Source organism: Aethalodelphis obliquidens, unplaced genomic scaffold, assembly GCF_003676395.1.
Source record: "Aethalodelphis obliquidens isolate GAN/ISIS:26980383/991018 unplaced genomic scaffold, ASM367639v1 scaffold12, whole genome shotgun sequence".
Classification (NCBI taxonomy): Eukaryota; Metazoa; Chordata; class Mammalia; order Artiodactyla; family Delphinidae; genus Aethalodelphis; species Aethalodelphis obliquidens.
Genome location: NW_020837956.1, coordinates 4,011,395 through 4,036,512, shown reverse-complemented (window position 1 = coordinate 4,036,512; position 25,118 = coordinate 4,011,395). Strand labels below are relative to the sequence as shown.

Here is a 25,118-nt window from a genome sequence, read left to right as displayed (position 1 = left end):
ACAAGGTTATATTTTATTTTTTCTTTTGTTTTACGTTCTGTTTTCCTTGCTTAGTTGTTTTGGTTCTGTGATTGTGAATCAGAAAGTTTATTGTGTGTGTATACAGCAACATGACTAATTTAGCATTCTCTCATATCATTGAGACAAATTCTAGAACACTGGCTTACAAGAGAGAGGACTGCATTTGAGTAAAGACAAGTAACTAGTTGTGGAGTAGAAAAGTCAGAAATATAAAAAACACATTACAGAAAAGAGGTATTTTATAAAGTTTATACTTTTTTATAATCTATTTTGAATTATTTTACAAAATGGCATAATGATTGAAAGCAGACAAATGTTTGGAGAGTCTAGTTATGCCTACACATTTATTTAATAAATGCCAAAGCAGAGCTAAAAACTGGAAATAGGCCAGATACCCATTGATAAGAAAATAGAAAACAGTGTTATATTCATACAGTGGGATACTATTCATCAATGAAAAAGGAATGAACTACTAATTCAAGCAGCAGCAGTGATGAATAGCAAAAACATTGTATTGAGTCAAAGAGCCTTACACAAAAGAGTATAAACTGTATGATTCTATTTATATGAAGTTCTAGAGCAGACAAGAATTAATCTATGGGGAAAAAAATCATAACCATTATTACCCCTGTAGGGTAGGGGTGAGGGGTTAATTAAGAAAGGGCATGAGGAAACTTTCTGGGGTGAGTGTTCTATATCTTCATGGAGGTTTTGTGTGTCTGCATTTCTCAAAATGCATTAAATGGTATGCTTAGGATTTGTCCATTTCACCATATGTAAATTTTACCTTAAAAATGTAGACAAATACTAAACTTTGGTTAATGATAAGCATGCTGAAGCGTTTAAGGGCTGACAATTACTGAGGTCTGCAACTTAAAATGCATCAGAAATGGATGGATAAATACTGCTAGATAGTTATATAGGTGTGTTATGAAACCAATATAGTAAAATGTTGAATCTAAGTGTACGGCTGTGCACACACAATTATTTCAACTTTTCTTATGTTGGAAAATGTTGGGGGAAATTGAAAGAACTTTGAACACATATTAAACCTTTGGATGACTATGATTTACCAGTATGGGAGGCAGTAGAACACAGTGGTTAAGAGGCTGGGGTCCTGAATCAGAACTTTGAGTTTGAATCCCATTAGCTGAATCTTTTATTAGTTTTGAGAACTTGGGAAAATTGTAATAGGTTTTCCTCTATTATAAAATGTGAATAATATCTTCATCATAGAGTTTTATGAAGATTAAGTGGGTTAAATTATATAAAATACTTATCAACATGTTTGGCATGTAATAAACTTTCAGTAAGTTACTTTAAAGTGTCAGAAGAACTTACAAAAACCACTGCAATTAAAACCGTGATTTCATTGTCCTAGAAGAGTCAATTCTGATAAATAAAAATACCTCTAGCAAATATTGGATATATTTTTCTGTACCCTCAAAGATAGAAATGATGAAAGTTAAGCATTTTAAAATATTTAAATATTTTCTTTTACTTCCATAAAAGATAGGGCCCTAGAAAGAAAAAAAAAAATTTTTTTTCCCTTATTGATTTCATAACTTCAGTGTAATTCAGCACATTTGTTGGATACTATTGCCGAGATCCTGAGCTAGGAGACGGAAACAAAACTGAGACAGGGTTCCTACCCACAAGGAGTTTACAGTATACTGTTTAATGCTTCATTGCTCTTTAGAGAGTAAACACCAAACCAACAGGCTGAAATGTGCCTTCAGATGCTTACTTTACTTTAAATAGTAGAACCTAGATGGGATAGATAAACGTCTTTAGGACAGCACTATCCAATAGAACTTTCTGTGATGATGAAACTGTTCTGTGTATGTGCTGTCTAATAGGGTAACCACTGATCATGTGTGGCTATTGAGCATTTGAAATGGGGCTAGTGCAACTGAGAAACTACATTTTTAATTTCATTTTAATTTAGCTACATGTGTCTGGTGGGTACCAGATTGAACAGTGCATCTCTAGAGTGTATTTCTCAAGCTATCTGATGAAAAGGACAAGTTATTTTAAACTTCAAATGTTATGGACTAACATTTTTATAAAATGCAATAAAAATTATTGCAAGGACAAAAAGAAAAAATTAAAGACATGCAAAATATCACCTCATTTTTAAAATATTAGATTCAACAGACATAAAATTACTCTGCCAAAATTGCTGTAAAAGTTTCTAAACACTCTCAACTTCTGTATGGTCATGTGCCAGTGACGCATAGCTTTTAGACTGGCAATGGTCATAGACCACACTTTGAGCTAGGAAGAGGTCGTTTTTTGCCTAATGTGCCTAACATAATTTCCTGAAATCAGCTCTTTGTTAAAATTACTGGTACAGATAATTTTTTTACATATTTAAGTATAATTCAGTAATGTGGTTACTGATATAACAGTTAACGCTCCTTACAGCAAGTCTTGTCCAGGACAGCTGAATATTGACATTGTAATGTGGTCACTTACAAGGTAGACTGGGAAGGCTTATTTGATCCAGTGAAGCCATTTTTGCAGTTGGAGGTATAAGCTGAAAAATCCTTCCTCCTATAAAGTTCAGCTCGATATTTACAGCAGCCAAATTTGCTCAGCAACAGAAAGAAATCCCTTCGGAATGGCTTTGTGAAAATTGCATACAGAAACGGATTGGCACACGAATTGACAGGATAAAAAAGAACCAGTAAAACCTTAGAGTTGGTTACTGTAATAAGGGGCACTTTGAAGGCAGCTGAGATGGCAAAGAAAGAGATTGGTGCCATGCAGGTGAAATCGGTGAAGATGAGGACTGCCATTTTCTTAGCAATCTTTGTATCTTTGTTAGTAGCCATCAGCTCCGGATTTTGAACTGCAAAATATATTTTAATGTAGCAAGCACAGATGATGATGAAGGCCACCACATTGAGCATCAGGATGGTTAATATGTAGACCTGTGAGAGAGTGGTTTCCACATCCATGGGGAGGCAAATGCTGACCTTCATGTAATTGCTGACACCCACAAGAGGCAACATGGCGATTAGAGTAGAAAAGAGCCATCCTCCAAGCATAATCGGAATGGCATGTTTTAATCGCAGCTTTTGGTCCAGCTGAATAGCATAGGTGATGGTGTGCCATCTTTCTAGTGTGATGACTGTGAGGGTGTAGACAGAAAGTTCACTCGCAAATACAGTGAAGAAGCCAGCAGCGCTACATCCACTCCCTGTCTGCCAATCTATGGCATGGTTATAATACTGGCCTTTGGTTTGGGCATCAACTGAGGCAATGAGTAGCAGGTAGAGCCCCATGCAGAAGTCTGCAAAGGAGAGGTTGCACATGAGAAAGCGGGGCACTGTCAGTTTATAACGACTGGTCAGGAGAACAAAGAGGACAGTCACATTTCCCGTGATGGCTAAAATATTAATCAGCCAAATCAGTACTCTAAGGAAGTCATAGCCCATAATATCTTCACAAGGATTAAAAGCATCTGGTTCAGGAGCACATTGGAGTGTCTTGGGTAAGCAGAAACCATAGTCATAATCCCAGCCACTCAGTTCGCTCTCAGCAAAGATGGCAGAATAACTGTAAGAAGAATAGTTTGGCTCAATGTAAACTTAGAATTTTTACGATTCTGGGTATTGAAAATATTCAGCAATCATCCGTAGTGTTTTTTTAAGGAAAATAAACAAAAAGCAAACAAAGTCACAACAGCCTTAGTCTTACATTTATTTATCTGAGAACTCTGAATTGATGTAGGATTTCCTTAAGAAGGGAATGAAAAGCCATTTAGACTTTTTTTTAATATGTAGATTTTACACAATGATGCAAAGACTTAATGAAGCTGTTTACAGAGGATGATTTTCTTTGGAAAACAAATTTAGAGACATAATCTTGCTTGCTCAATGTAAAAGAACCTTTCTTGACATTTTCTTAACTATTTATCTCCTTTAGTTGTCAACCAAACTGTTACCAAGCTGTCTGTCTGTAGTAGAACACAAATGGGATTGGAAGGCTCACATCGTTAAAGATCACCAGGTACTGAAGGACATGCTTGCACTTAAGTCCCTGGCTAGTCAGATAGGCCAGCTGAGAAACAGAAACCAAGGGTAGGTTGCTCGATAGAAATTTAGGAGCAGAGGAAGAATAGAGTCATGAACAATAGGAAGAAATAGTTTTAAATAGCTATTTCTTACAGTATGAGTCAAATTCAGAGAGTGGATTGAAGAGGGGCTCTGTCCCTAGAGAAGGAATAGTCCCACCTCCGCCACTCCCTTACTCCCAGCCACACTGGCTACTGCTTGAGTTCAGATTTTCATTTTCTCTTAAGGGACAATTACATTAGTTTTCTTCCTGCCATCCTTCCTGTAGGTTTAGCCCTCTTGTAGTGCATCTGTATATTCCTTCTGTATGGCCTTTCTTACGCACAGATATATTAATTCAAACATTTCCTAGATTCTCATTGGCTAGGGGATAAACTCCAGACTCCTTGTGATGACCTCTAAGTCTCTCCTTGATCTTCGTCCTGTCTCCTTCTCCAGTCCGTCTCTAAGAAGCAATCGTGCTGCACAGTGCAGGACATGGGCTCTAAAGCAAGACCGCCTGGGTTCCAGCTTTCACTGGCTGTGTAAACCTGGGAGAGTTATTTTAACATCTCTGTACCTCAGATTCTTCATTTGCCAAGTAGGGATAATAATCATACCTCCCTCATTAGGGTTGTGCTAAGGATTAATGTATTAACACATGTAGATTGTTCAGGATAATGCCTGACACCTATTAAGTGCTCAGTGACTGTTAGAGATTCTCATAATTATCTCTTGCAAATCCCCTGTGCAACCAACCCTTTGGTCACATGAAATGACATGTGGCTCTCAGAATAAGTTCTACTGTTTCATCCCTTCGTATTTGAATGTGCTGTTTCTTCTTCTCTTTCTTTCCTCATTTCTCTGGAGAATTCCTCCTGATCTTTAAAGATAAGCATCTCTATGAAGCCTTTCCTCTACACCTCTAAGGAGTTTATCACCCCTTCTCTCAGCCATGACTGCACTTAAGTACTATTGTAATTCTCAAACTAGATTGCCATTATGTGATGATGCATGTCTTCTTTCATAGTCTGTGAGGCTATTCTTTAATAGCCTTGAAGTCAGGGGATTAGGTCTTACTTATGTCTAAAATCTCAGTGCCTCACATAGTTTTAGCTCAGACTATCCATTCAATAAATGTTTGTGGAATGAATAAACCAGGGTGATGCTGGCTTGGAAAGGAATTGAGAGGATACAGAGACAATGAATGATACAGTATGATGCAAGTAGGCTTAACAAATTTTCTCTTTGCCCACAGTTGGCTAATACAATCTTGGGAGGTGGAGAAAGGGGCATAATTTTTCTGTCAGGGCCATTACAAATATGTATTTCACCTTAGAGTTCCTCACACATTAAAAGAGCATTTTTCTCTAGTCTTAAAACTTAGCTTCTCATTTTCTGTAGAAGGAAGTGTGTACCTAATACAGTGAGTGGATAAAATGATATATTTGAGCAATACAATTACCTAAGGGAAGAAACACATTTAAAAAAAAAAAATGGAAAAGAAATCTATGACCGGGGACTCCAAAAACGTGCTAGCATATCATAGAAACCACACTGGAACCGGAGAAATACTGCTGCCAGACACAGGAGACTGCATAGGAACCTCACTTGTTTTATTATTAAATGTAAGTAGCACATTTGTTTGTCCTCATGCACATCAGTATAATTACCTAATTTTTAAATCTTTAAAGAGATATGGTGGTTATAAGAATGATGAGAGAAAATAGGTTTTTTCTTACCATTGGCAAGGTCCTTAAAGACCAGCTCATTGAACCCTTCATTTTATTGGTAAGGAGACCAAGATTAAAGGAGGAAAGTGACTTGCCTCAGGTCCCTCAGCACTAGGCACTGGTGGCAATGCTAGGTCTTCCTATGCATAGTCCAGGGGCCTTTCTTCTAACTCACTATCTCTCAGTATTTTTCAAGGTGTGGCCCTTGGACCCCCTGCATCAGAATTACCAGAGTCTTTGTTACAATGAAGATTCCTGGCTTTACTTCAGACCCTGAATCTAACTCTCTAGGGACAGAGCCCAGGAATCTGCATTTTAAGCAAGTTCCCTGGATGATTCCTACAAAATAGCCTTTATATTTAATCAGATGAAAACTTTCCAACTATTGCTGCTTTAGTTTCCCTTACTACTTTCCCGTTATTACAACTACTTCAGCTGCTATTAGAAGCACTAATTCAAAGCCACTAAAAATTCTGCCATGATTTCTGAATAAACTTGTATCACTAAGAGGTCAAACATGTTCCCTTGGAATTCTCTGGTGGCGCAGTGGTTAAGAATCCACCTGCCAATGCAGGGGACACGGGTTTGAGCCCCGGTCCGGGAAGATCTCACATGCTGCAGAGCAACTAAGCCTGTGGGCCACAACTACCGAGCCTGCACTCTAGAGCCTGTGAGCCACAACTACTGAGCCTGCATGCCACAACTACTGACACCTGCGCGCCTAGAGCCCGCGCTCCGTGACAAGAGAAGCCACCACAATGAGAAGCCCTCGCACTGCAATGAAGAGTAGCCCCCGCTCGCTGCAACTAGAGAAAGCCTGTGCGCAGCAACGAAGACCCAACACAGCCAAAAATAAATAAATTTAAAAAAAAAAGTTCCCTTTCCCATTCCCCTGGTCCCTTGCTCTTTCTTTTTTTGCCCTACTGGGCACATGTCTAGCAATTCTTCTCCTTGGTGATTTGTCTTCAGACCAAAAACCTACCTGCTGCTCCTTAACATGTGTCCTGGGATGGCTCCTGAGGGCAACAACATGACTGTTGACAAAACCCAGCATGGAGCTGTCTTTAGTACTGAAGGCTGTGCAGGGAGTGTGAATGGACTTGGATGGGCTTAGCAATATTGAGTCAGAGGAAGGAGAAGCAGTAGCACCATTGCTCCAGTTACAATCAACAGGCAGGAGAAAAGACAGGGATTTTAGGAGGACAGTGGGGCCAACCATAGCAGTAAGGGCACCGTAATATCTTGGGGAGAGCAGATAAGACTTAGTGGCTGGCTCTAGAATTTCTAAACTCCAGGGACTCGTGAATAGCAATCTGGTGGGAAGGGAAGGAAGGGGTCTTATCACACAAGATGCTTTCACAGGGAACACACGCTTTTTACTTAGATTATGTGTTAATTTCAGGTAGTTTTGGGGATGCTGAAGATAGAGGACTTGTTTTAAAACAGTGTTAGCATAGTAAACTCAAGATTGGATGCTCAGTTTGAAAGGCGTGGAGTGGTAGGGGCTGATGGTTACTGAGACTGAGGTAAGTCTCCCCTTCCCCCATAACATCCCTTGATGGTACCATTGACTCTACCCAGAAGTGGTATCCTATTAATGAGAAAAAAAAAAGCCATATGGTTGCAAAAGAGTTATGTGGAAGGTGATGATGGAGAGAGTATTGAGAGAGAAGAGTGGGAATGGTGAGGAAAAGGAACGCTGGAGGATAGTTGGTGTCAGACCCAAATGAAGGAAAAAAGAAGAGAAGAATACAGGCTATAATATAAGGTACCCTCGATGCTGTCACAATCTTTAAAAACTCCCTTCACTCTCATGGTTCTGAAAGCCAAATGATATTTCTGCTGTCCCTTACAGTTAAGGAAAAAAGTCTCAAAAAAGATAAGTACTGCACAGGGATACCTAGTGTTATAGGAACATTAATGCCAAAATTCATATCCATGGGACTTCCCTGGTAGTCCAGTGGTTAAGACTTTGCCTTCCAATGCAGGGGGTATGGGGTTGATCCCTGGTTGGGGAGCTAAGATCCCACATGCCTCGTGGCCAAAAACCAAAACATAAAACAGAAGCAATATTGTAACAAATTCAATAAAGACTTTAAAAATGGATCTTAAAAAAAAAGAATTCATATCCAACTCTGAGGAGCTCCATATTACCCTGCTGACTCTATATATCTTGCAGATTGATAGGAAAAAAGAGAAAAGAAAAGAAAAGAAAAAGATGTAGAGGAGGGAATGGAGATTGGCAAGGTATCTTAGAAGGGCATCTGGTTTTGTAGCCTGAAGGACATGGTGAGGGGATGGGAGTGGAAGGGAAATAATAAAACTTCTAAATCACAGTAAATGTGGCATAGGGACACTGGGATTATCTTTTGAGGCATATGCTCTCTTACATTTTAACGTATGTGAAGTGCCAAAGCGGCTGAAAAATGTTAAAAAAAATCAGTTAGTAGAATAGAAGTGGAACTCCTGTCTAGTGTGTGTCAGTGATAGCGTTAAGTCTGAATAATTTTAAGCTCCAGAGCATAATGATCAAGGTGGCCTAAGTCTCCTTGAAGGGAAGTGGCTACTTGTAGAAGCTGTGCCTGCAATCAGTTAATCTTTGTGGAATGCTGACCACATGACTAGTGAAAATCCTTACAAATGAGGCTATCATTAAACAAGCTCTTAGTGACATCAAAATACCTGCAAATAAATTTTTAATTCCTGAAGAGAATTTAATGTAACTGTAGAATGATTTTTTTTTTTTTTTTTTTGCGGTACGCGGGCCTCTCACTGTTGTGACCTCTCCCGTTGCGGAGCACAGGTTCCAGACGCGCAGGCTCAGCGGCCATGGCTCACGGGCCCAGCCGCTCCGCGGCATGTGGGATCCTCCCGGACTGGGGCACGAACCCACATCCCCTGCATCGGCAGGCAGACTCCCAACCACTGTGCCACCAGGGAAGCCCGATCTGTCCTTTTTTTTAAGTATAGTTTTTAGTGCTTGTTATCATTGGTGGATTTGTTTACTGGTTAGGTTGCTCTCTTCTTTCTTTTCTTTTTTTTTTATTACTTTTTAATTTTTATAATATTTTTTTATTTTAATAACTTTATTTTTTCTTTTTCTTTCTTTCTTTTTTTTTTCTCTCCCTTTTATCTGAGCCGTGTGGCTGACAGGATCTTGGGGCTCCAGCTGGGTGTCAGGCCTGCGCCTCTGAGGTGGGAGAGCCGAGTTCAGGACATTGGTCCACCAGAGACCTCCCAGCCCCACATAATATCAATCCGCGAGAGCACTCCCAGAGATCTCTGTCTCAATGCTAAGACCCAGCCCCACTTAACGACCAGCAAGCTCCAGTGCTGGACATCCTATGCCAAACAACTAGCAAGACAGGGACACAACCCCACCCATTAGCAGAGAGGCTGCCTACAATCATACTAAGTTCACAGACACCCCAAAACACACCACCGGACACTGTCTTGCCCACCAGAAAGACAAGATCCAACCTCATCCACCAGAACACAGGCACCAGTCTCCTCCACCAGAAAGCCTACACAACCTACAGAACAAAACTAACCCACTGGGGGCAGACACCAAAAACAACAGGAACTGCAAACCTGCAGCCTGTGTAAAGGAGACCCCAAACACAGTAAGTTAAGCAAAATAGGAAGACAGAGAAATATACAGCAGATGAAGAAGCAAGGTAAAAACCCACCAGACCAAACGAAGAGGAAATAGGCAGTCCACCTGAAAAAGAATTCAGAGTAATGATAGTAAAGATGATGGAAAAATCTTGGAAATAGAATAGAGAAAATAAAAGAAATGTTTAACAAGGACCTAGAAGAACTAAAGAGCAAACAAACAATGATGAACAACACAATAAATGAAATTAAAAATTCTCTAGAAGGAGTCAATTGCAGAATAACTGAGGCAGAAAAACGGGTAAGTGACCGGGAAGATAAAATAGTGGAAATAACTACCACAGAGCAGAATAAAGAAAAAAGAAAGAAAAGAATTGAGGACAGTCTCAGAGACCTCTGGGACAACATTAAATACACCAACATTCGTATTATAGGGGTCCTAGAAGAAGAAGAGAAAAAGAGAGAAAATATTTGAAGAGACTATAATTGAAAACTTCCCTAATATGGGAAAGGAAACAGTCAATCAAGTCCAGGAAGCAAGAGAGTCACAGGCAGGATAAATCCAAGGAGAAACACACCAAGACACATATTAATCAAACTATCAAAAGTTAAATACAAAGAAACAATATTAAAAGCAGCAAGGGAAAAACAACAAATAACATACAAGGGAATCCCCATCAGGTTAACAGCTGATCTTTCAGCAGAAACACTGCAAGCCAGAAGGGTGTGGCAGGACATATTTAAAGTGATGAATGGGAAAAACCTACATCCAAGATTACTCTACCCAGCAAGGATCTCATTCAGATTTGACAGAGAAATTAAAACCCTTACAGACAAGCAAAAGCTAAGAGAATTCAGCACCACCAAGCCAGCTTTACAGCAAATGCTAAAGGAACTACTCTAGGCAGGAAACACAAGAGAAGGAAAAGACCTACAATAGCAAACCCAAAACAATTAAGAAAATGGTCATAGGAACATACGTATTGATAACTACCTTAAATGTAAATGGATTAAATGTTCCAACCAAACGATGTAGACTGGCTGAATGGATACAAAAACAAGACCTGTATGTATGCTGTCTACAAGAGACCCACTTCAGACCTAGGGACACATACAGACTGAAAGTGAGGGGATGGAAAAAGATAGTCATGCAAGTGGAAATCAAAAGAAAGCTGGAGGAGCAATTCTCATATCAGACAAAGTAGACTTTAAAACAAAGACTATTACAAGAGACAAAGAAGGACACTACCTCATGATCAAGGGATCAATCCAAGAAGAAGATATAACAATTGTAAAAATTTATGAACCCAACATAGGAGCACCTCAATACATAAGGCAAATGCTAACAGCCATAAAAGGGGAAATCGACAGTAACACATTCATACTACGGGAATTTAACACCCCACTTTCACCAATGGACAGATCATCCAAAATGAAAATAAATAAGGAAACACAAGCTTTAAATGATACATTAAACAAGATGGATTTCATTGATATTTATAGGACATTCCATACAAAACCAACAGAATAGAGTCCCTTCTCAAGTGATCATGGAACATTCTCCAGAATAGATCATATCTTGGGTCACAAATCAAGCCTTGGTAAATTTAAGAATATTGAAATCGTATCAAGTATCTTTTCCGACCACAACGCTAGGAGACTAGATATCAATTACAGGAAAAAAATCTGTAAAAAATACAAACACATGGAGGCTAAACAATATGCTACTAAATAACCAAGAGATCACTGAAGAAATCAAAGAGGAAATCAAAAAATACCTAGAAACAAATGACAATGAAAACACGACGACCCAAAACCTATGGGATGCAGCAAAAGGAGTTCTAAGAGGGAAGTTTATAGCAATACAATCCTACCTCAAGAAACAGCTCAAATAAACCTAACCTTGCACCTAAAGCAATTAGAGAAAGAAGAACAAAAACACCCCCAAAGGTAGCAGAAGGAAAGAAATCATAAAGATCAGATCAGAAATAAATGAAAAAGAAATGAAGGAAATGATAGCAAAGATCAATAAAAGTAAAATCTGGTTCCTTGAGAAGATAAACAAAATTGATAAACCATTAGCCAGACTCATGAAGAAAAAAAGGGAGAAGACTCAAATCAATAGAATTAGAAGTGAAAAAGGAGAAGTAGCAACTGACACTGCAGAAATACAAAGGATCATGAGAGATTACTACAAGCAACTATATGCCAAAAAAATGGACTGCCTGGAAGAAATGGACAAATTCTTAGGAAAGCACAACCTTCCGAGACTGAACCAAGAAGAAATAGAAAATATAAACAGACCAATCACAAGCAGTGGAATTGATACTGTGATTAATAATTTTCAAACAAAAAGCCCAGGACCAGATGGCTTCACAGGCAAATTCTATCAAACATTTAGAGAAGAGCTAACACCTATCCTTCTCAAACTCTTCCAAAATACAGCAGAGGGAGGAACACTCTTAAACTCATTCTACTAGGCCACCATCACCCTGATACCAAAACCAGACAAAGATGTCACAAAAAAAGAAAACTACAGGCCAATATCACTGATGAACATAGATGCAAAAATCCTCAACAAAATACTAGCACACAGAATCCAACAGCACATTAAAAGCATCATACACCATGATCCAGTGGGGTTTATCCCAGGAATGCAGGGATTCTTCAATATACGCAAATCAATCAATGTGATAAACCATATTAACATATTGAAGGAGAAAAACCATATGATCAAATTGAAGGAGCAAAACCATATGATCATCTCAATAGATACAGATAAAGCTTTTTACAAAATTCAACACCCATTTATGATAAAAACTCTCCAGAAAGTAGGCATAGAGGGCACTTACCTCAACGTAATAAAGCCCATATATGACAAACCCACAGCCAACATCGTTCTCAATGGTGAAAAACTGAAACCATTTCCACTAAGATCAGGAGCAAGATAAGGTTGCCCACTCTCACCACTAGTATTCAACATAGTTTTGGAAGTTTTAGCCACAGCAATCAGAGAGGAAAAAGAAATAAAAGGAATCCAAATAGGAAAAGAAGAAGTAAAACTGTCCAAATAGGAAAAGAAGAAATAAAACTTTTCCAAATAGGAAAAGAAATAAAACTGTCATTGCAGATGACATGATACTATACATAGAGAATCCTGAAGATGCTACCAGAAAACTACTAGAGCTAATCAATGAATTTGGTAACGTATCATGATACAAAATTAATGTACAGAAATCTCTTGCATTCCACTGCCAATTACCACTGCAACAAAAAGAATAAAATACCTAGCAATAAACCTATCAAACTACGAATGACATTTTTCACAGAAGTAGAACAAAAAATTTTACAATTTGTATGGAAACACAAAAGACCACGAATAGCCAAAGCAATCTTGAGAAAGAGAAATGGAGCTGGAGGAATCAGGCTCCCTGACTTCAGACTATACTACAAAGCTATAGTAATCAAGACCATATGGTACTGGCACAAAAACAGAAATATAGAACAGGATATGGAACAGGATAGAAAGCCCAGAGATAAAATCACACACATATGGTCACCTTTTCTTTGATAAAGGAGGCAAGACTATACAATGGAGAAAAGACAGCCTCTTCGATAAGTGGTGCTGGGAAAACTGGACAGGTACACGTAAAAGAATGAAATTAGAACACTTCCTAACACCATACACAAAAATAAACTCAAAGTGGATTAAAGACCTAAATGTACGGCCAGACACTATAAAACTCTTAGAGGAAAACATAGGCACAGCACTCTATGTCATAAATCACAGCAAGATCCTTTTTGACCCACCTCCTAGAGAAATGGAAATAAAAACAAAAATAAACAAACGGGACCTAATGGAACTTAAAAGCTTTTGTACAGCAAGGGAAACCATAAACAAGACGAAAAGGCAACCCTCAGAATGGGAGAAAATATTTGCAAACAAAGCAACTGACAAAGGATTAATCTCCAAGATATACAAGCAGCTCATGCAGCTCAATATCAAAAAAACAAACTACCCAATCCAAAAATGAGCCAGAGACCTAAATCGACATTTCTCCAACAAAGACATACAGATTGCCAACAAACACATGAAAGGATGCTCAACATCACTAATCATTAGAGAAATGAAAATCAAAACTACAATGAGGTATCACCTCACACCAGTCAGCATGGCCATCATCAAAAAATCTACAAATAATAAATGCTGAAGAGACTGTGGAGAAAAGTGAACCCTCTTGCACTGTTGGTGGGAATGTAAATTGATACAGCCACTATGCAGAACAGTATGGAGGTTCCTTTAAAAACTAAAAATAGGACTATCATATGACCCCGCCATCCCACTACTGGGAATATACCCTGAGAAAACCATAATTCAAAAAGAGTCATGTACCACAATGTTCATTGTAGCTCTATTTACAATAGCCAGGACATGGAAGCACCCTAAGTGTCCATCGACAGATGAATGGGTAAAGAAGATGTGGCACTTATGTACACTGGAATATTACTCCGCCATAAAGGGAAACGAAACTGAGTTATTTGTAGTGAGGTGGATGGACCTAGAGACTGTCATACGGAGTGAAGTAAGTTGGAAAGAGAAAAACGAATACCGTATGCTAACACATATATATGGAATCTAAAAAAAAAAGGTTCTGAAGAGCATAGGGGCAGGACAGGAATAGTGACACAGAGGTAGAGAATGGACTTGAGGACACGGGGAGGGGGAAGGGTAAGCTGGGTCGAAGTGAGAGAGTGGCATGGACATATATACACTACCAAATGTAAAATAGATAGCTAGTGGGAAGCAGTCACGTAGCACAGAGAGATCAGCTCGGTGTTTTGTGACCACCTAGAAGGGTGGGATAGGGAGGGTGGGAGGGAGATGTAAGAGGGAGAGGATATTGAGATATATGTATACATATAGCTGATTCACTTTGTTATACAGCAGAAACTAACACACCATTGTAAAGCAATTATACCCCAATAAAGATGTTATATATAAAAAAGAAATCTTTGGCACTGATAATAATAAGATGCACGCAGAATGAGACATGGCTTCCCGAGTTTCTTTGCATGCAAATACTTACAGTGTTTCATTATTTGGTCTCCTTGCTGTGCTTTCACATTGTTTGGAAAAGTTTTTAAAAATGGAAAATGAAAAATTCTGCCTGAAAGAGGTAAAAACAAACAACCACAGTTGAGCTTTTGGTTTTTAAACTAAACCTGATCATGTCTATTTATGCTTTGTTCATCCAAATTCTCTACCTATTACATCAGCCTCGTGTTCTGCACCATTGTCCTATCTGAAACGCTTCCTGGGAGAGAGTAAAGGCTTCTGAATTATCATTAGCATGCTTCCAGCTTAGATAAGATGCTTTTGAATGCTAAGTTTTTTGTGTGGGCTCTAGAGATGAAAAAAACTTAAATGTATCACATTGAATCATGGATTTTTCAATGCTCATTTAAAGCTATCTTCGTGGTGTATTAAGGTTTGCTCCTCACTGCTCTCCTCACCACACCGGCCTCGATGAACAAATAACCATTCAGAATTCATGGCTTTGAATTATAACTGGGAATCTCTTTTGTAAAGATTTGAAGATTCTGGACCTGACATTATGGTGTGAATTTTCTGCTTTTTTGGATTATGTGCAGAAATATAATGTGGTTGCTCCCTATTCATTCATGTTTCCCTCTAAGAAATTTAGCCTATGGAAAGGGGCAAATGTCAAGAAATTAAAGGAAGGCTGTACTCTTATTATTCCTAAGATGAAACCAAAGGGAGGCACAAAGGAAAACTGGGTGAAGAAATAGCGGGAAGGAGAGCGGGCTGTGCGAACCTCAACCTTTCCTGAGGAGGAAGGAGAAATGAGGCAATACAGAATGCATACGTCTACGTATTATTCTTCTCCAGTATTAGCAAGACAGTTCCTTGCAGGAATGACTTTGTGTAAAAGCAGGAAGGTGGAGAATATATAAGAACTATCTGAGCTTCTGGACTCACTTTCAAAAATCAGTCAGCTTGTTATTTTGCATGAGAGATAGAGAGAGGGAGCGAGAGGGAGAGATTGTGTGTGTGTTTGATGCTGCCTCTGTAGCTGATACTTAGAGACACTCTGTGTGAACCAATCTACAGTTAACAGGAAATGTGGTTGTTCTTGGCCTTCAGATAATAGCACTGGGTTCTGTCTACTGTATCTTTTTTGAAATTTTAATCATAGATACCAAGGAGAGTTTGGGGGCCATCTGCCTAGGCAGCTGTGTGCATTATCCACACAGCAGCTGCAGGGCAGAGGGGTGACCCAGAGTTTGCACAAACAGTCCACTGACCCAGCTTCAGGCTCTCCATCCTCGCTAACATCCAAGGTTTCTAGCTTTAGAGATAGAGAGGGAGTCAGTTGAAGCTTGTAATTCCAATCAAGACAACCTCTGTGTGACTGCATTCCCATCTCACTTTGATACTGGCCCACAATTGCATAATGCTGTTTTGTTTTTTTTTAAACCCGGAGGTTGTAGTCTCTTTCATCTACTGAAATAGAAAACCCCTGAACTAAAGTTTTAACATGTCAGTGACTTCAGAAGTGATGTGACCTCTTTGCCACAAAAGTGGAGGTGACCAGAATCAGCTTTATCATAAACCGGCATCTGTATCCTCTGTTTTAGTTGTTCTCTCACCAGCTTTGCTCACTTCCAGCCCATCCTCCACCTTGCTGCCAGAGTGATACTTTACAAAAGCAAATCTGAGTAATTCTGTTTTGAATTCTTCAGTGGTTCCCCGTCCTCTAAACAACTTGGCCTGGTACTCAGAGCCCGTCATAGCCTGCTTCTCCCTGGTCTCCTCTCCTCACTCATCCTCCTCCATGTAACCATAAGTCTTCTTGTTTTAGTTTTTCTGAATGACTTTCATCCCACTGTCTCTTGCCTTTGTGCCTTCACACAAGCTATTCCATCTTCTTGGTATGCTTTTCCCCACACGTGTCTGACTAACTCCTGTCTGTTCTTCAGGGCTCAGCAGAAGTCACTTCCTCAGGAAGCCTTCCATAAGCCCTGCTGCCATTTAGAAATTCTCCCTCTGTTCTCCCAGAGTACTCTGTTCTGTTCTCAGCTCTATCATAACATTTGCTTTATTGGACCTAAATATTGGCTGTCATGTGTGTTGTCCCCAAACAGCTGCCTGTGACTCTGATGGTTGGGATGAGCTCTTACTCATCTTTGTATCTTCAGACTTTTGCGTAGTGTTTGGAACACCGCGAGTACTCAGTTAATATTCTTTGAAGCTCAGTTAATAGTGCATAGCTCTCTGAGTACAGTGAGTGGTCTGTCTTCTTGGTTACCTCAAAAGCTTCAGGTAGAACTGCACCTACCTACGCAAGGCACAACGTAGGTGTATGATGATAACACGTGCTGGTTGATTAATTATAAATAGGTTGATTCTAAGACAGTGGCATTCTAGTGTCCCTCTCTTAGTGCCTCATCTAATTAATTGATTGAGAATACCTGCTTAGGCTGTATAATATCCTTTTAGGGTGACGTTTTTCCAACTGTGAGTTGTGACCCATTAGTGGGTCATGAAAACAATAAGTAAATCAAGACTAGCGTTAAAAGCAAAAAACATGAAATAAAATAGACAAGAGAATATCAGTGTATCACATGTAAAACAGTTAAGTAGTGCTTTGTTTTATTTCAGTTACATGTGTCGTGTTTACTGGGTTGCAATGTAAAAAAAGTATTTCTTAGTATGCATTTCAGTGAGAAAGAAAAAAAGTCCGGAGAACAGTGCTTTAAGGAAAGAATGAAATCCTTCACACCCTGCCATTCCATTCTGGATTGAAGTGAATTACTTGAATCAGTAAGATGTCCCTCACTGATCACAAACCAGCCAGGAGCTTGTGCCTTTTCTGTCCCCACACTAAGCTAGTCCTTACGGGGCTAGGAATCTGTTCTGTAATGGAAGATAGTCTTCTGTTGGGAGAGAAATAGCTTGAAAAAACAAGAAAAAAACCAAACACTGGAAACCTTCTATAGTGTTTTCTTTTTTTTTTTAACTAAGGATTAAGACATTAGGTAAAAATCACCCTACTGAGCCTACTTCCTCCACTTCTTCAGAAATGATGCTCTCTGATAAGGATTAGGGCTAGTTGATCTTTGAGATACCAGTTTTGTACTCCATTTTGCAACTGCAGTTATAGTCTGATTTAAGGCTAGAGTTTTGAATTAGCTAAGAATAAGCTATGAGGGTCTTCTAGCTGCAGGCTGAATCGACTGTTTGGAGTCAGTTTTCAGGAGGAAATAGGACAGTTCATTTTCTTCTGGTCTATCTGAAAGTGACCCCATGACTATGGAGCTGGTCTAGAAGGCAGGGAGTGAAGGGGCAGGGGGCCATCGACCCGCTGACTATTTTCGAATCTGAGTTTCTGCCACAGCTCGGCAGGCTTTACCGTTTGTTTTTTACTCACTCTTTTGTTGGCACGTTTCTAAAAGCACAGCAGTGGCTGGGGTAGGTCAGCGTGGCGTCCAGGAGGTTGGTAAGTGTTTCTCTTGAGGGCAGTCTTTTCAGAGAATAGGATGATGTGGCAATTAGCGTCTGAATGGACTCCAGCCCATAGCTGGGCAGGGCCTGCAGTTTAGTGGAAGAAATATCCCTGAAAAGTAAAAGGGAGAAAGGTTTATCGATTGATTTACTTAACATGTATGATTCATAGAATGAAACTTCCTCTCCACAATAGTATCCTTCTAGGTTCTGAGGAATCTTTTCTCCATCTCGCTTTCTCCCCCATTCTCCATTTCAGTTAGTCTCATTAACATCTGAATTCAAAAAAGCTACGTGGTCTCTTTTCTGATAGGCACCCCATTATTCTTTTCAAGGCTGAGTATGACTCCTCGTACCTGTCACACATTCATTAGCATTCTCTCTCTCCCCTCTGCTGCTTCCTTTCTCCCCCTCTCTCCCTCCCTCTCCCTCTCTCCACTTAGCAGAAGTGAAATAACTACTTGCTTTAAGAGAGAGCAGGCACGTGCAGTGACATCAGCTTTTGTGCTCTACTCCAGGGGGAAATATTTAGGGCTTCAGATGCCTCGGTCTTTGATCGATCAAGTTCTGCAGGGTAGGTTTTCGTGAAGCACAGGCTAGTTACGCTATTCAGAGCCACTGTGTGGCCTTAGCCACCCTCTACCTTCTCTAAAGGCAAGCTGGGTTCATCAGTCCAAAGCAAGCAAACGCTCGGCCACGCAAGCAAAACCGTGTGGAAAGCTCAGGTTTTTCACACAAGGTCCTGAATGCCTCAGCTTTTCTAGACTCGAGGCAATGCCCAAGAAAACTCCAAACAAAGTAAATGTGAGGAGGAAGAGTCAGTGGGAATTTAAAAATTCTGCCTATCTTCTAAGTGGCTGCTGCCATGAAAGTTTTCCAGGAGCATAGCCCCCTGCAGCAAACTGACCCAATACTTAGTGCCCATCTCATGGGAGGGGCTCAGTAGGGGATTGATGGACAGATGAACTTGACAATGTGGCATGATGACTAGTGTAGGCCCTTGGTGGAATAATCAAGGTGGCAGAATTTGCCTGGGGGGCTGCAGACTCATTGCTTTTGTGTCCTTATTGATTTACGTAACCAGTGTTCTCATTCTGCTTTACAGAGTTATTATCTTAGATGTATTAGGGATTGACCGCATGATTCTTTGCAGGCCTGGTGATTTTTTTTTTTTTTTTTGGTGGGGGTAAACTATTTTAAATTAAGATTTTAGAAATGGCAAGGTCTCATTACAAAGGAGTGAATCTCTGATGATTGATTTTCAGTTTCAGTGAGAGACTCATGTTTTGGGGGTGTGGAAGGAAGGACCACTTCTAGATATCACTTAAACCCTAAGGGTATAATGAGAATAGTTATTTGGAGAGTAAGAGACCTAGGTCTGGTCCCACTGTTCTGGAAAAGTCCGTGTAGATGCCTACCGGGCTCACAGTCATTTCTAGCAGGCAGACCAAGCAGGTTTTCAAGCAAAAACTGTCGTGCAGGGCGTCTTATGATCATACTCACTCGTTCTTGTGCCTGACCAAAGGCAACTCTCCTTAGCTATTCAGTGCCCAAGTAGGTGACCAGTTTGCTGTAAGAACTCTGCCTATTGGGTGTGCTAGACTGGAGAGTATTCAAGCAATGTGTAAGATTCTGAGTCTGGTGTACTTTGAATATGAGACATAACAGACAGGGACCCCTAGGGTAGGATGGCAGAAGCTGAGAGACAGTAGAAAAAACAGTAGGCAGGAAGCACGAGGAGGTGGAAGCCATGAGTAAGTAGAAATCATGACGTCGTGTGGAGAAGAGAGAGGAGTTAGGATGGATGATGGCAGAAGTTAGGAAGTGGAGAAGGTCAGGAGTTTTACTGGTGGGAATTAGGATGTAGAGAGAATCAGGGGTTGACGGCTGCAGGAAATAAGTAGACAGAGTCAGAATGGGTAGTGACAGGAGTTGATAGTGGCAAGAGCTAGGAGCTAGACGAAGTCAGGAGTTGATAGTGGCAGAAGTAGGCGGTAGACAGAGTCGGGAGTTGATAGAGAGGAGGTAGGAAGTAGATGCTCAGGAGATGACAGTGGCAGGAGCTAAGAAGTAGAGTTCGGTGGGCTGTAGAAATTAGACAGAATCATGACTGGATACAGGCAGGAGCTAGGGTATAAAGAATACCTGGGTCAGTTCATTCCTCCCCCTGATCAAAACCCTAAAACCCCTTCACCTCACTCAGAGAACAGGCAAAGTCCTTATAAAAGCCACAAGCCTCATAACCTGGCTTTCGCCACCTCTCGGTCCTCCTGTTCTAGGCCCCTCCTCCTGGCTCACTCTGCCACACTGGCCTCCTGCTTAGTTCCCTGCACCTGCAATGCTCTTCCTACCGATACCCACACAACTTGCTCCCTCACGTCTTTCAGGTATTTTCTTAAATAACACTTGTTCAGGACAGTCTTACCTGACCATCCTCCTTAAAATGCTAGCTCCCTCCCTAGAACTCCTTTTGCCCAGCCACCTGAAGTTTTCTCCTCCACGGCCACCTGGAATACTACATGTTTTCTTTACTCATTTGATCCTTGTCTGTCTTCCCCACTCTATGAAGGCAGAGACGTTTGTCTTTTCTTCTTCTCTGCTGCTTCCCTGATGTCTAATCCAGTGCCCGGCACACAGTGTGGACTTACAGTTACTGGATAAATCAGGGAATGAATGGATAAACAAACAAGTGAACTGGGTTGCGCTGCTCCCCGTCTTTCTAGTGCCGTTCTAGTGCCGTTCTCATTTTAAAGCCACGTGCCTGTTTATCACTTTGCCTGTTCATTGTTCTTTCCCCTCCATGGCTCTAGTCTCTTTACGAGCAGGTCCCGGAGCTGGCCGCTGTCCCTGCAGCTCGGTGCCTGGTAAACAGGACGTGTTCCACCCACGCTTGTTGAAGGCATAAGTGATAGCGTGCCAGGGGTAGGGACTAATGGGCCGGCATCTCTGTGGCGAAGGTGACGAGGCCACTGCCGTCACTGCTGCAGAGTTTCTGGAGCCCTGTGGCATCGCTCCCTGAAGCCTGACTGCAGCTGCAGTTGTTTCCTACAGGATGTTTCCGACTTCCTAAGGCCTTGTCAGGAGACTAATGGTTCAGTTTCCTGCTCCTCTTCATTTTCCCCTGTGTCCTTATGCTCAGCTCCCATTAACTGAGGGCATTTGCCTCTGCTCCTTGCATCCTGAGGGAGCCTGACGCATAGCAGCTCACACAGCCTTAATTCCCATGAGGGGATGCCAGGGGACACCACGCCCCCCTGCCAGCACATTAGGAGGCCCTCCGTGTTTGATGTTGGTTGAACCGTGTCTCCACCAAATTCACATGTTGAAGTCCTAACCCCCAGGACTGCAGAATGTGACCTGAATTGGAAATAGGGTCTTTACAGAGGTGATCAAGTTAAAATGAGATCGTTAGGATGGACCCTAATCCAGTATGACTGGTATCCTTACAAAAAGAGGGAAATTTGGAGACAGACAGACAGACAGACACACAGACACACAGAGCACCCTGTGAAGACGGGACTTATGCTGCCACCACCAGGAGGAACTACAGGCCTGGAACAGGTCCTGCCCTTGCAGCCCTCAGGAGGAGCCAGCCCTGCCCATACCCTCATTTCAGACTTCTAGCCTCTAGAACTGCAAGACAAGACATTCCTATTGTTTCAACCCCCGAGTTGGTGGTGCTTTGTTACGGTAACCCTTGCACGTGCAGAGACTGGTTCCCCGCAAAGCAGGCTGGGAACCATGTGGCTGGACTCCCTGAGCGGGCCTGCTGGGCTGCAGCGGGTGGGGAGGGGGGGGCAGCAGTACTGTACTCACAAGATGCTAGGCCCGGTGGCCCCCCGGAAGGCGCCATTGTGTATCTTCTCCAGGTGCGCGTTTTCCTTTAGCTCCCTGTGGGGAAGGACAGTGTCCTCAGTGGAGTTTGCAGCTCATGTGTAAACAGTCATAGCTGTGCGCATGCACGGTGAGAGCAGCCTGTGGGCATGGTGCTCAGGGGTCGAGGGGACAAGGCGGGGCTGTAGGTAAAATGAGAAAAAGACGTTCTTGTCCTGGGAGAAATTGTGAAATCGCTGGTGTGCTTGGCTCCGCCTTTCCTCTGCGATTTTCCCCTCACTCAGTGGAACCCTTTGTCCTACAACTTAAAGTACTCCCTACCTCTGTCCTGGAGTTGTGAAGAAAATGCTGCTCCCGTGTTCAAGGCTGAAGGGTGGAAGTGCAGCCCACTCTGCATCAGGCCGTCATGACCTTGGAGGGCTCAATGTTTGTTCATAGTAACAGACTGAAGTTTGCAAATTCTTTACTTAAAAGAAAAGTAGGGTCCATTCAAAGCTAGCCCCTTTCATCATGTTAATTGGACTCTTTCTTTCAGCTGTGCATTTCTCAGTGGGTTAGAAAGGGGAGGAAGGACAGCCTGTATAGAAAATTCCCCCTACCCCGGGTGCCCCACGGGTCTGTGCCCTGTGCTTGATCGTTGCCAGGTGTGTGTATTGTAGAAACAAAAGGGTTGAAGGCCACTGCTGTTCAGGAAGCCAAAATCTGCAATGGGAGTAACGACCTGAGGGCTTCTGTTCCCTAAGCTCAGGACAGCTCAGAGTGAACTGCTCAGGACCAGCTGAGCCTAGCCCCGCTGAGCAGCTCCCGTCTGGGCCCTGACGCTGGTGTCTCCAAGGACAGGTCCCTCTCTGGGTGGACAAGGAAGCCGGGAGAGGAGTCCCTGGGCCCAGACTTGTCAGCTTACTTTTGATTGCTTTCTTCCTACAAGAGAAGGGTGGCGTCTCAAAGAGCATTCTGGAAAACGCTGGACAGTGGGCACGGTGTACATCCATTGCTGGCGTGATGATTTTGAGCATAGGACATGATTCTTCTGCACCACTGTTACAGTGGCAAAACAAATACACCAACACCCGCTGCCCCCTCCCTTGCAGGGTCCTCAGTAATTACCTGGTTCATCTCATAGCTTTATATCTTCTTCATCGTCTTTCTGCAAGTCTCCACATCACCTCTGCCATTTAAAAACTGTAAAAGCCCTGCATCTCACTCCCTCGGTGGCTGCCTTCCACATGCGTCTACTAAGCGTTTTCCTCGGAAAGCCTCGGCCCTTTCATCACGATGCACCCGTCAGTCTCACGTCGTCCCATCCCCTGGGTGTATTTCCATTTTCAAGGAGATGAGGTTGTCAGAGTCAATTGCTGTTTAAAATCTAAATCAAGAGAAAAATTCCTTCCCAACCTCCATGGCTCTTCTTCCTGATTTGATTTGTTTTAATTATGTTCAGTTATGGTCATAAATCATTGAAACCGGGCTCTGTGAGCAAATAATCCTCATGTCAGCCAGGTCAAATTAATTGTTCAAATTTCAGGACAGCATTTCTCATGTTTTATTAAAACTCAGATCTTTTTGTATAATGATAACTCTGTATTATGTAACTTGGTCAAAAATAAATCCAAAAGTTATCTACCACAGTTTCCTGGGGGGTCGCTTTTGGGAACTCTCCCGAGTGGCATGGCCTTCTAGGTGTGAGAAGGATAGGAAGGATGACCTTTTGAAGTACAGTGGGAGACCTCCCAAACTCCAGCCAAGGCTTCCTTGATGGGGGTGCTCCGGGAATGGTAGGGCTGGGCTCTCGGACCCCTGGAGGTGTCTGAGGGTAACCTTCTGAAGCTGCTCCTCTCCACCCTGTCTTAGTAAGTAACATATTGAGAACTTTGTAGGGCTGTGGTGTCATTGTTCTGAACAACTTTGGACAGGCCTTTATATGAGGAAGGTGTCAGAAATGGGGCTGGACATGCCCATAGTTTGAAAGTTTTGCTTGATGGTTTTGAAAACTACTCCCTCTGCCCTGCTCAACCCTTCAATGGGTCTGCTCACTCTTGGAAGAGAATTCAGACTCCTTCTCACGGCCCCTCAGTTCTGATGACTTGCTCCTGCTGCATCTCCAGCTTAATCTCATCCAGTGTTCCCTTTGCCGATGACCCTTAAGCCGCATTGGCCTCCTCTCAATTCTTGGAGTTTATCAACTTCTTTTCTTGCCCACCTCAGGACCTTTGCACATGCTGCTCCCTCTTTCTGTAATGCGCTTTGTCTGATGATTGCCAGTGCGGACTCCTTGTCATCCTTTAGGCTCAGTCTAAATATCATACCCTTGGTGAGGCTGTCCCTGAGCACCTAACCTAGAGTCAGTCTGCCCCTGGTACTCTCTCAGATCTCAGGGATAGGTATGTATCACTACCTGCAATAATTTCATTTATTTACTTGCCTTTTCCCTGTCTCTTCTGCTAGTACAGAAACTTCATTAGGGCAGGGACTGTTTCCACTGTACCATTGTAGACACAGCACTTAACGTAGTGACTAATGTATTGGTGATGCTTAATAAGGGTGTGTTGAATGAATAAATGAATGGAATTAACTTGTGTTCTTGGCAAACTGATTTGTGTTCTCGGCTTCCTCTTTCTGGCGACAGTGAGGTATGGGGAATGCATACTAATGGGACTTTGGGACTTTTCTAAGTCCACACCTATTCTGGCGCCTCTAAAGCCGTTGAGACACTGCTGACCAAGGACCTCCCACCTTACGCTCTGCTTTCCCTGACCTCCCAAAGATGTACTCTGCAGAGTAGCCTCTCACCTCTGCTTTTGCTCTGGCTTCTTTTCCTTATCTCTTGTTTCCCCCCAATTTTATATTCAGTCCTCTTACTTTTCCTCCTTGTGCAGGTGACCTCAGCCACAAAGAACTTCACCCATCCCCTCTCCTCAGGTAATTCTGACTTCTGTGTCCCTAGCCCTGGCCTGCCGCTTCCAGCCCTCTGTCCTCCCTGCTAACCCGTGAGCCAACCTTCTTTAAGCACCCCTCTCACACTTCCTATCCCAGGACTTTAAATGGCTTATTCTCTACAGAAGAGAGTCCAAATTGTTTACTCTAGCATCTGAGGCCCTTCCTGCTTTGTCTCTAACCCACATCTAGGACTTTCTAAAAGGTACCGTTTTCTGGTCTTTGAGCACATCCCATGCATCCTCCTCTGGGCTGTTCTTCTTGTCCTCTGACCGGAGTGCATTTTCCTTCCATCTTTGCCTGTCCAAGTTAGGTTCAGCTCAAAATCTACATCTCTCATGAGGCTTTCTCTAATTTCCTTCTCTTCTGCCTTTGAAATCTCAGAGGACTTCA

The 25,118-nt window shown here is 41.9% G+C and overlaps 1 protein-coding gene across 2 annotated transcripts in view; it reads right to left on the bottom strand.

The window, feature by feature from the left end:
• Positions 1–2,252: 2,252 nt before the first annotated feature.
• LHCGR (luteinizing hormone/choriogonadotropin receptor) overlaps positions 2,253–25,118 on the bottom strand; it is a 61,708-nt gene continuing 38,842 nt past the window's right edge. The window contains exons 8-11 of one of the 2 annotated variants that reach the window (XM_027113894.1): positions 21,774–21,848; positions 17,884–18,069; positions 14,518–14,598; positions 2,253–3,319 (exon numbers count right to left, since the gene is read on the bottom strand). In XM_027113894.1, coding sequence (XP_026969695.1) covers positions 3,277–3,319; positions 14,518–14,598; positions 17,884–18,069; positions 21,774–21,848 — 385 coding nt within the window. In that variant the 3' untranslated portion in view covers positions 2,253–3,276. Of the gene's footprint in view, positions 3,586–14,517; positions 14,599–17,883; positions 18,070–21,773; positions 21,849–25,118 lie in introns of both variants that reach the window. The other variant, XM_027113893.1, reaches the window with a different exon arrangement.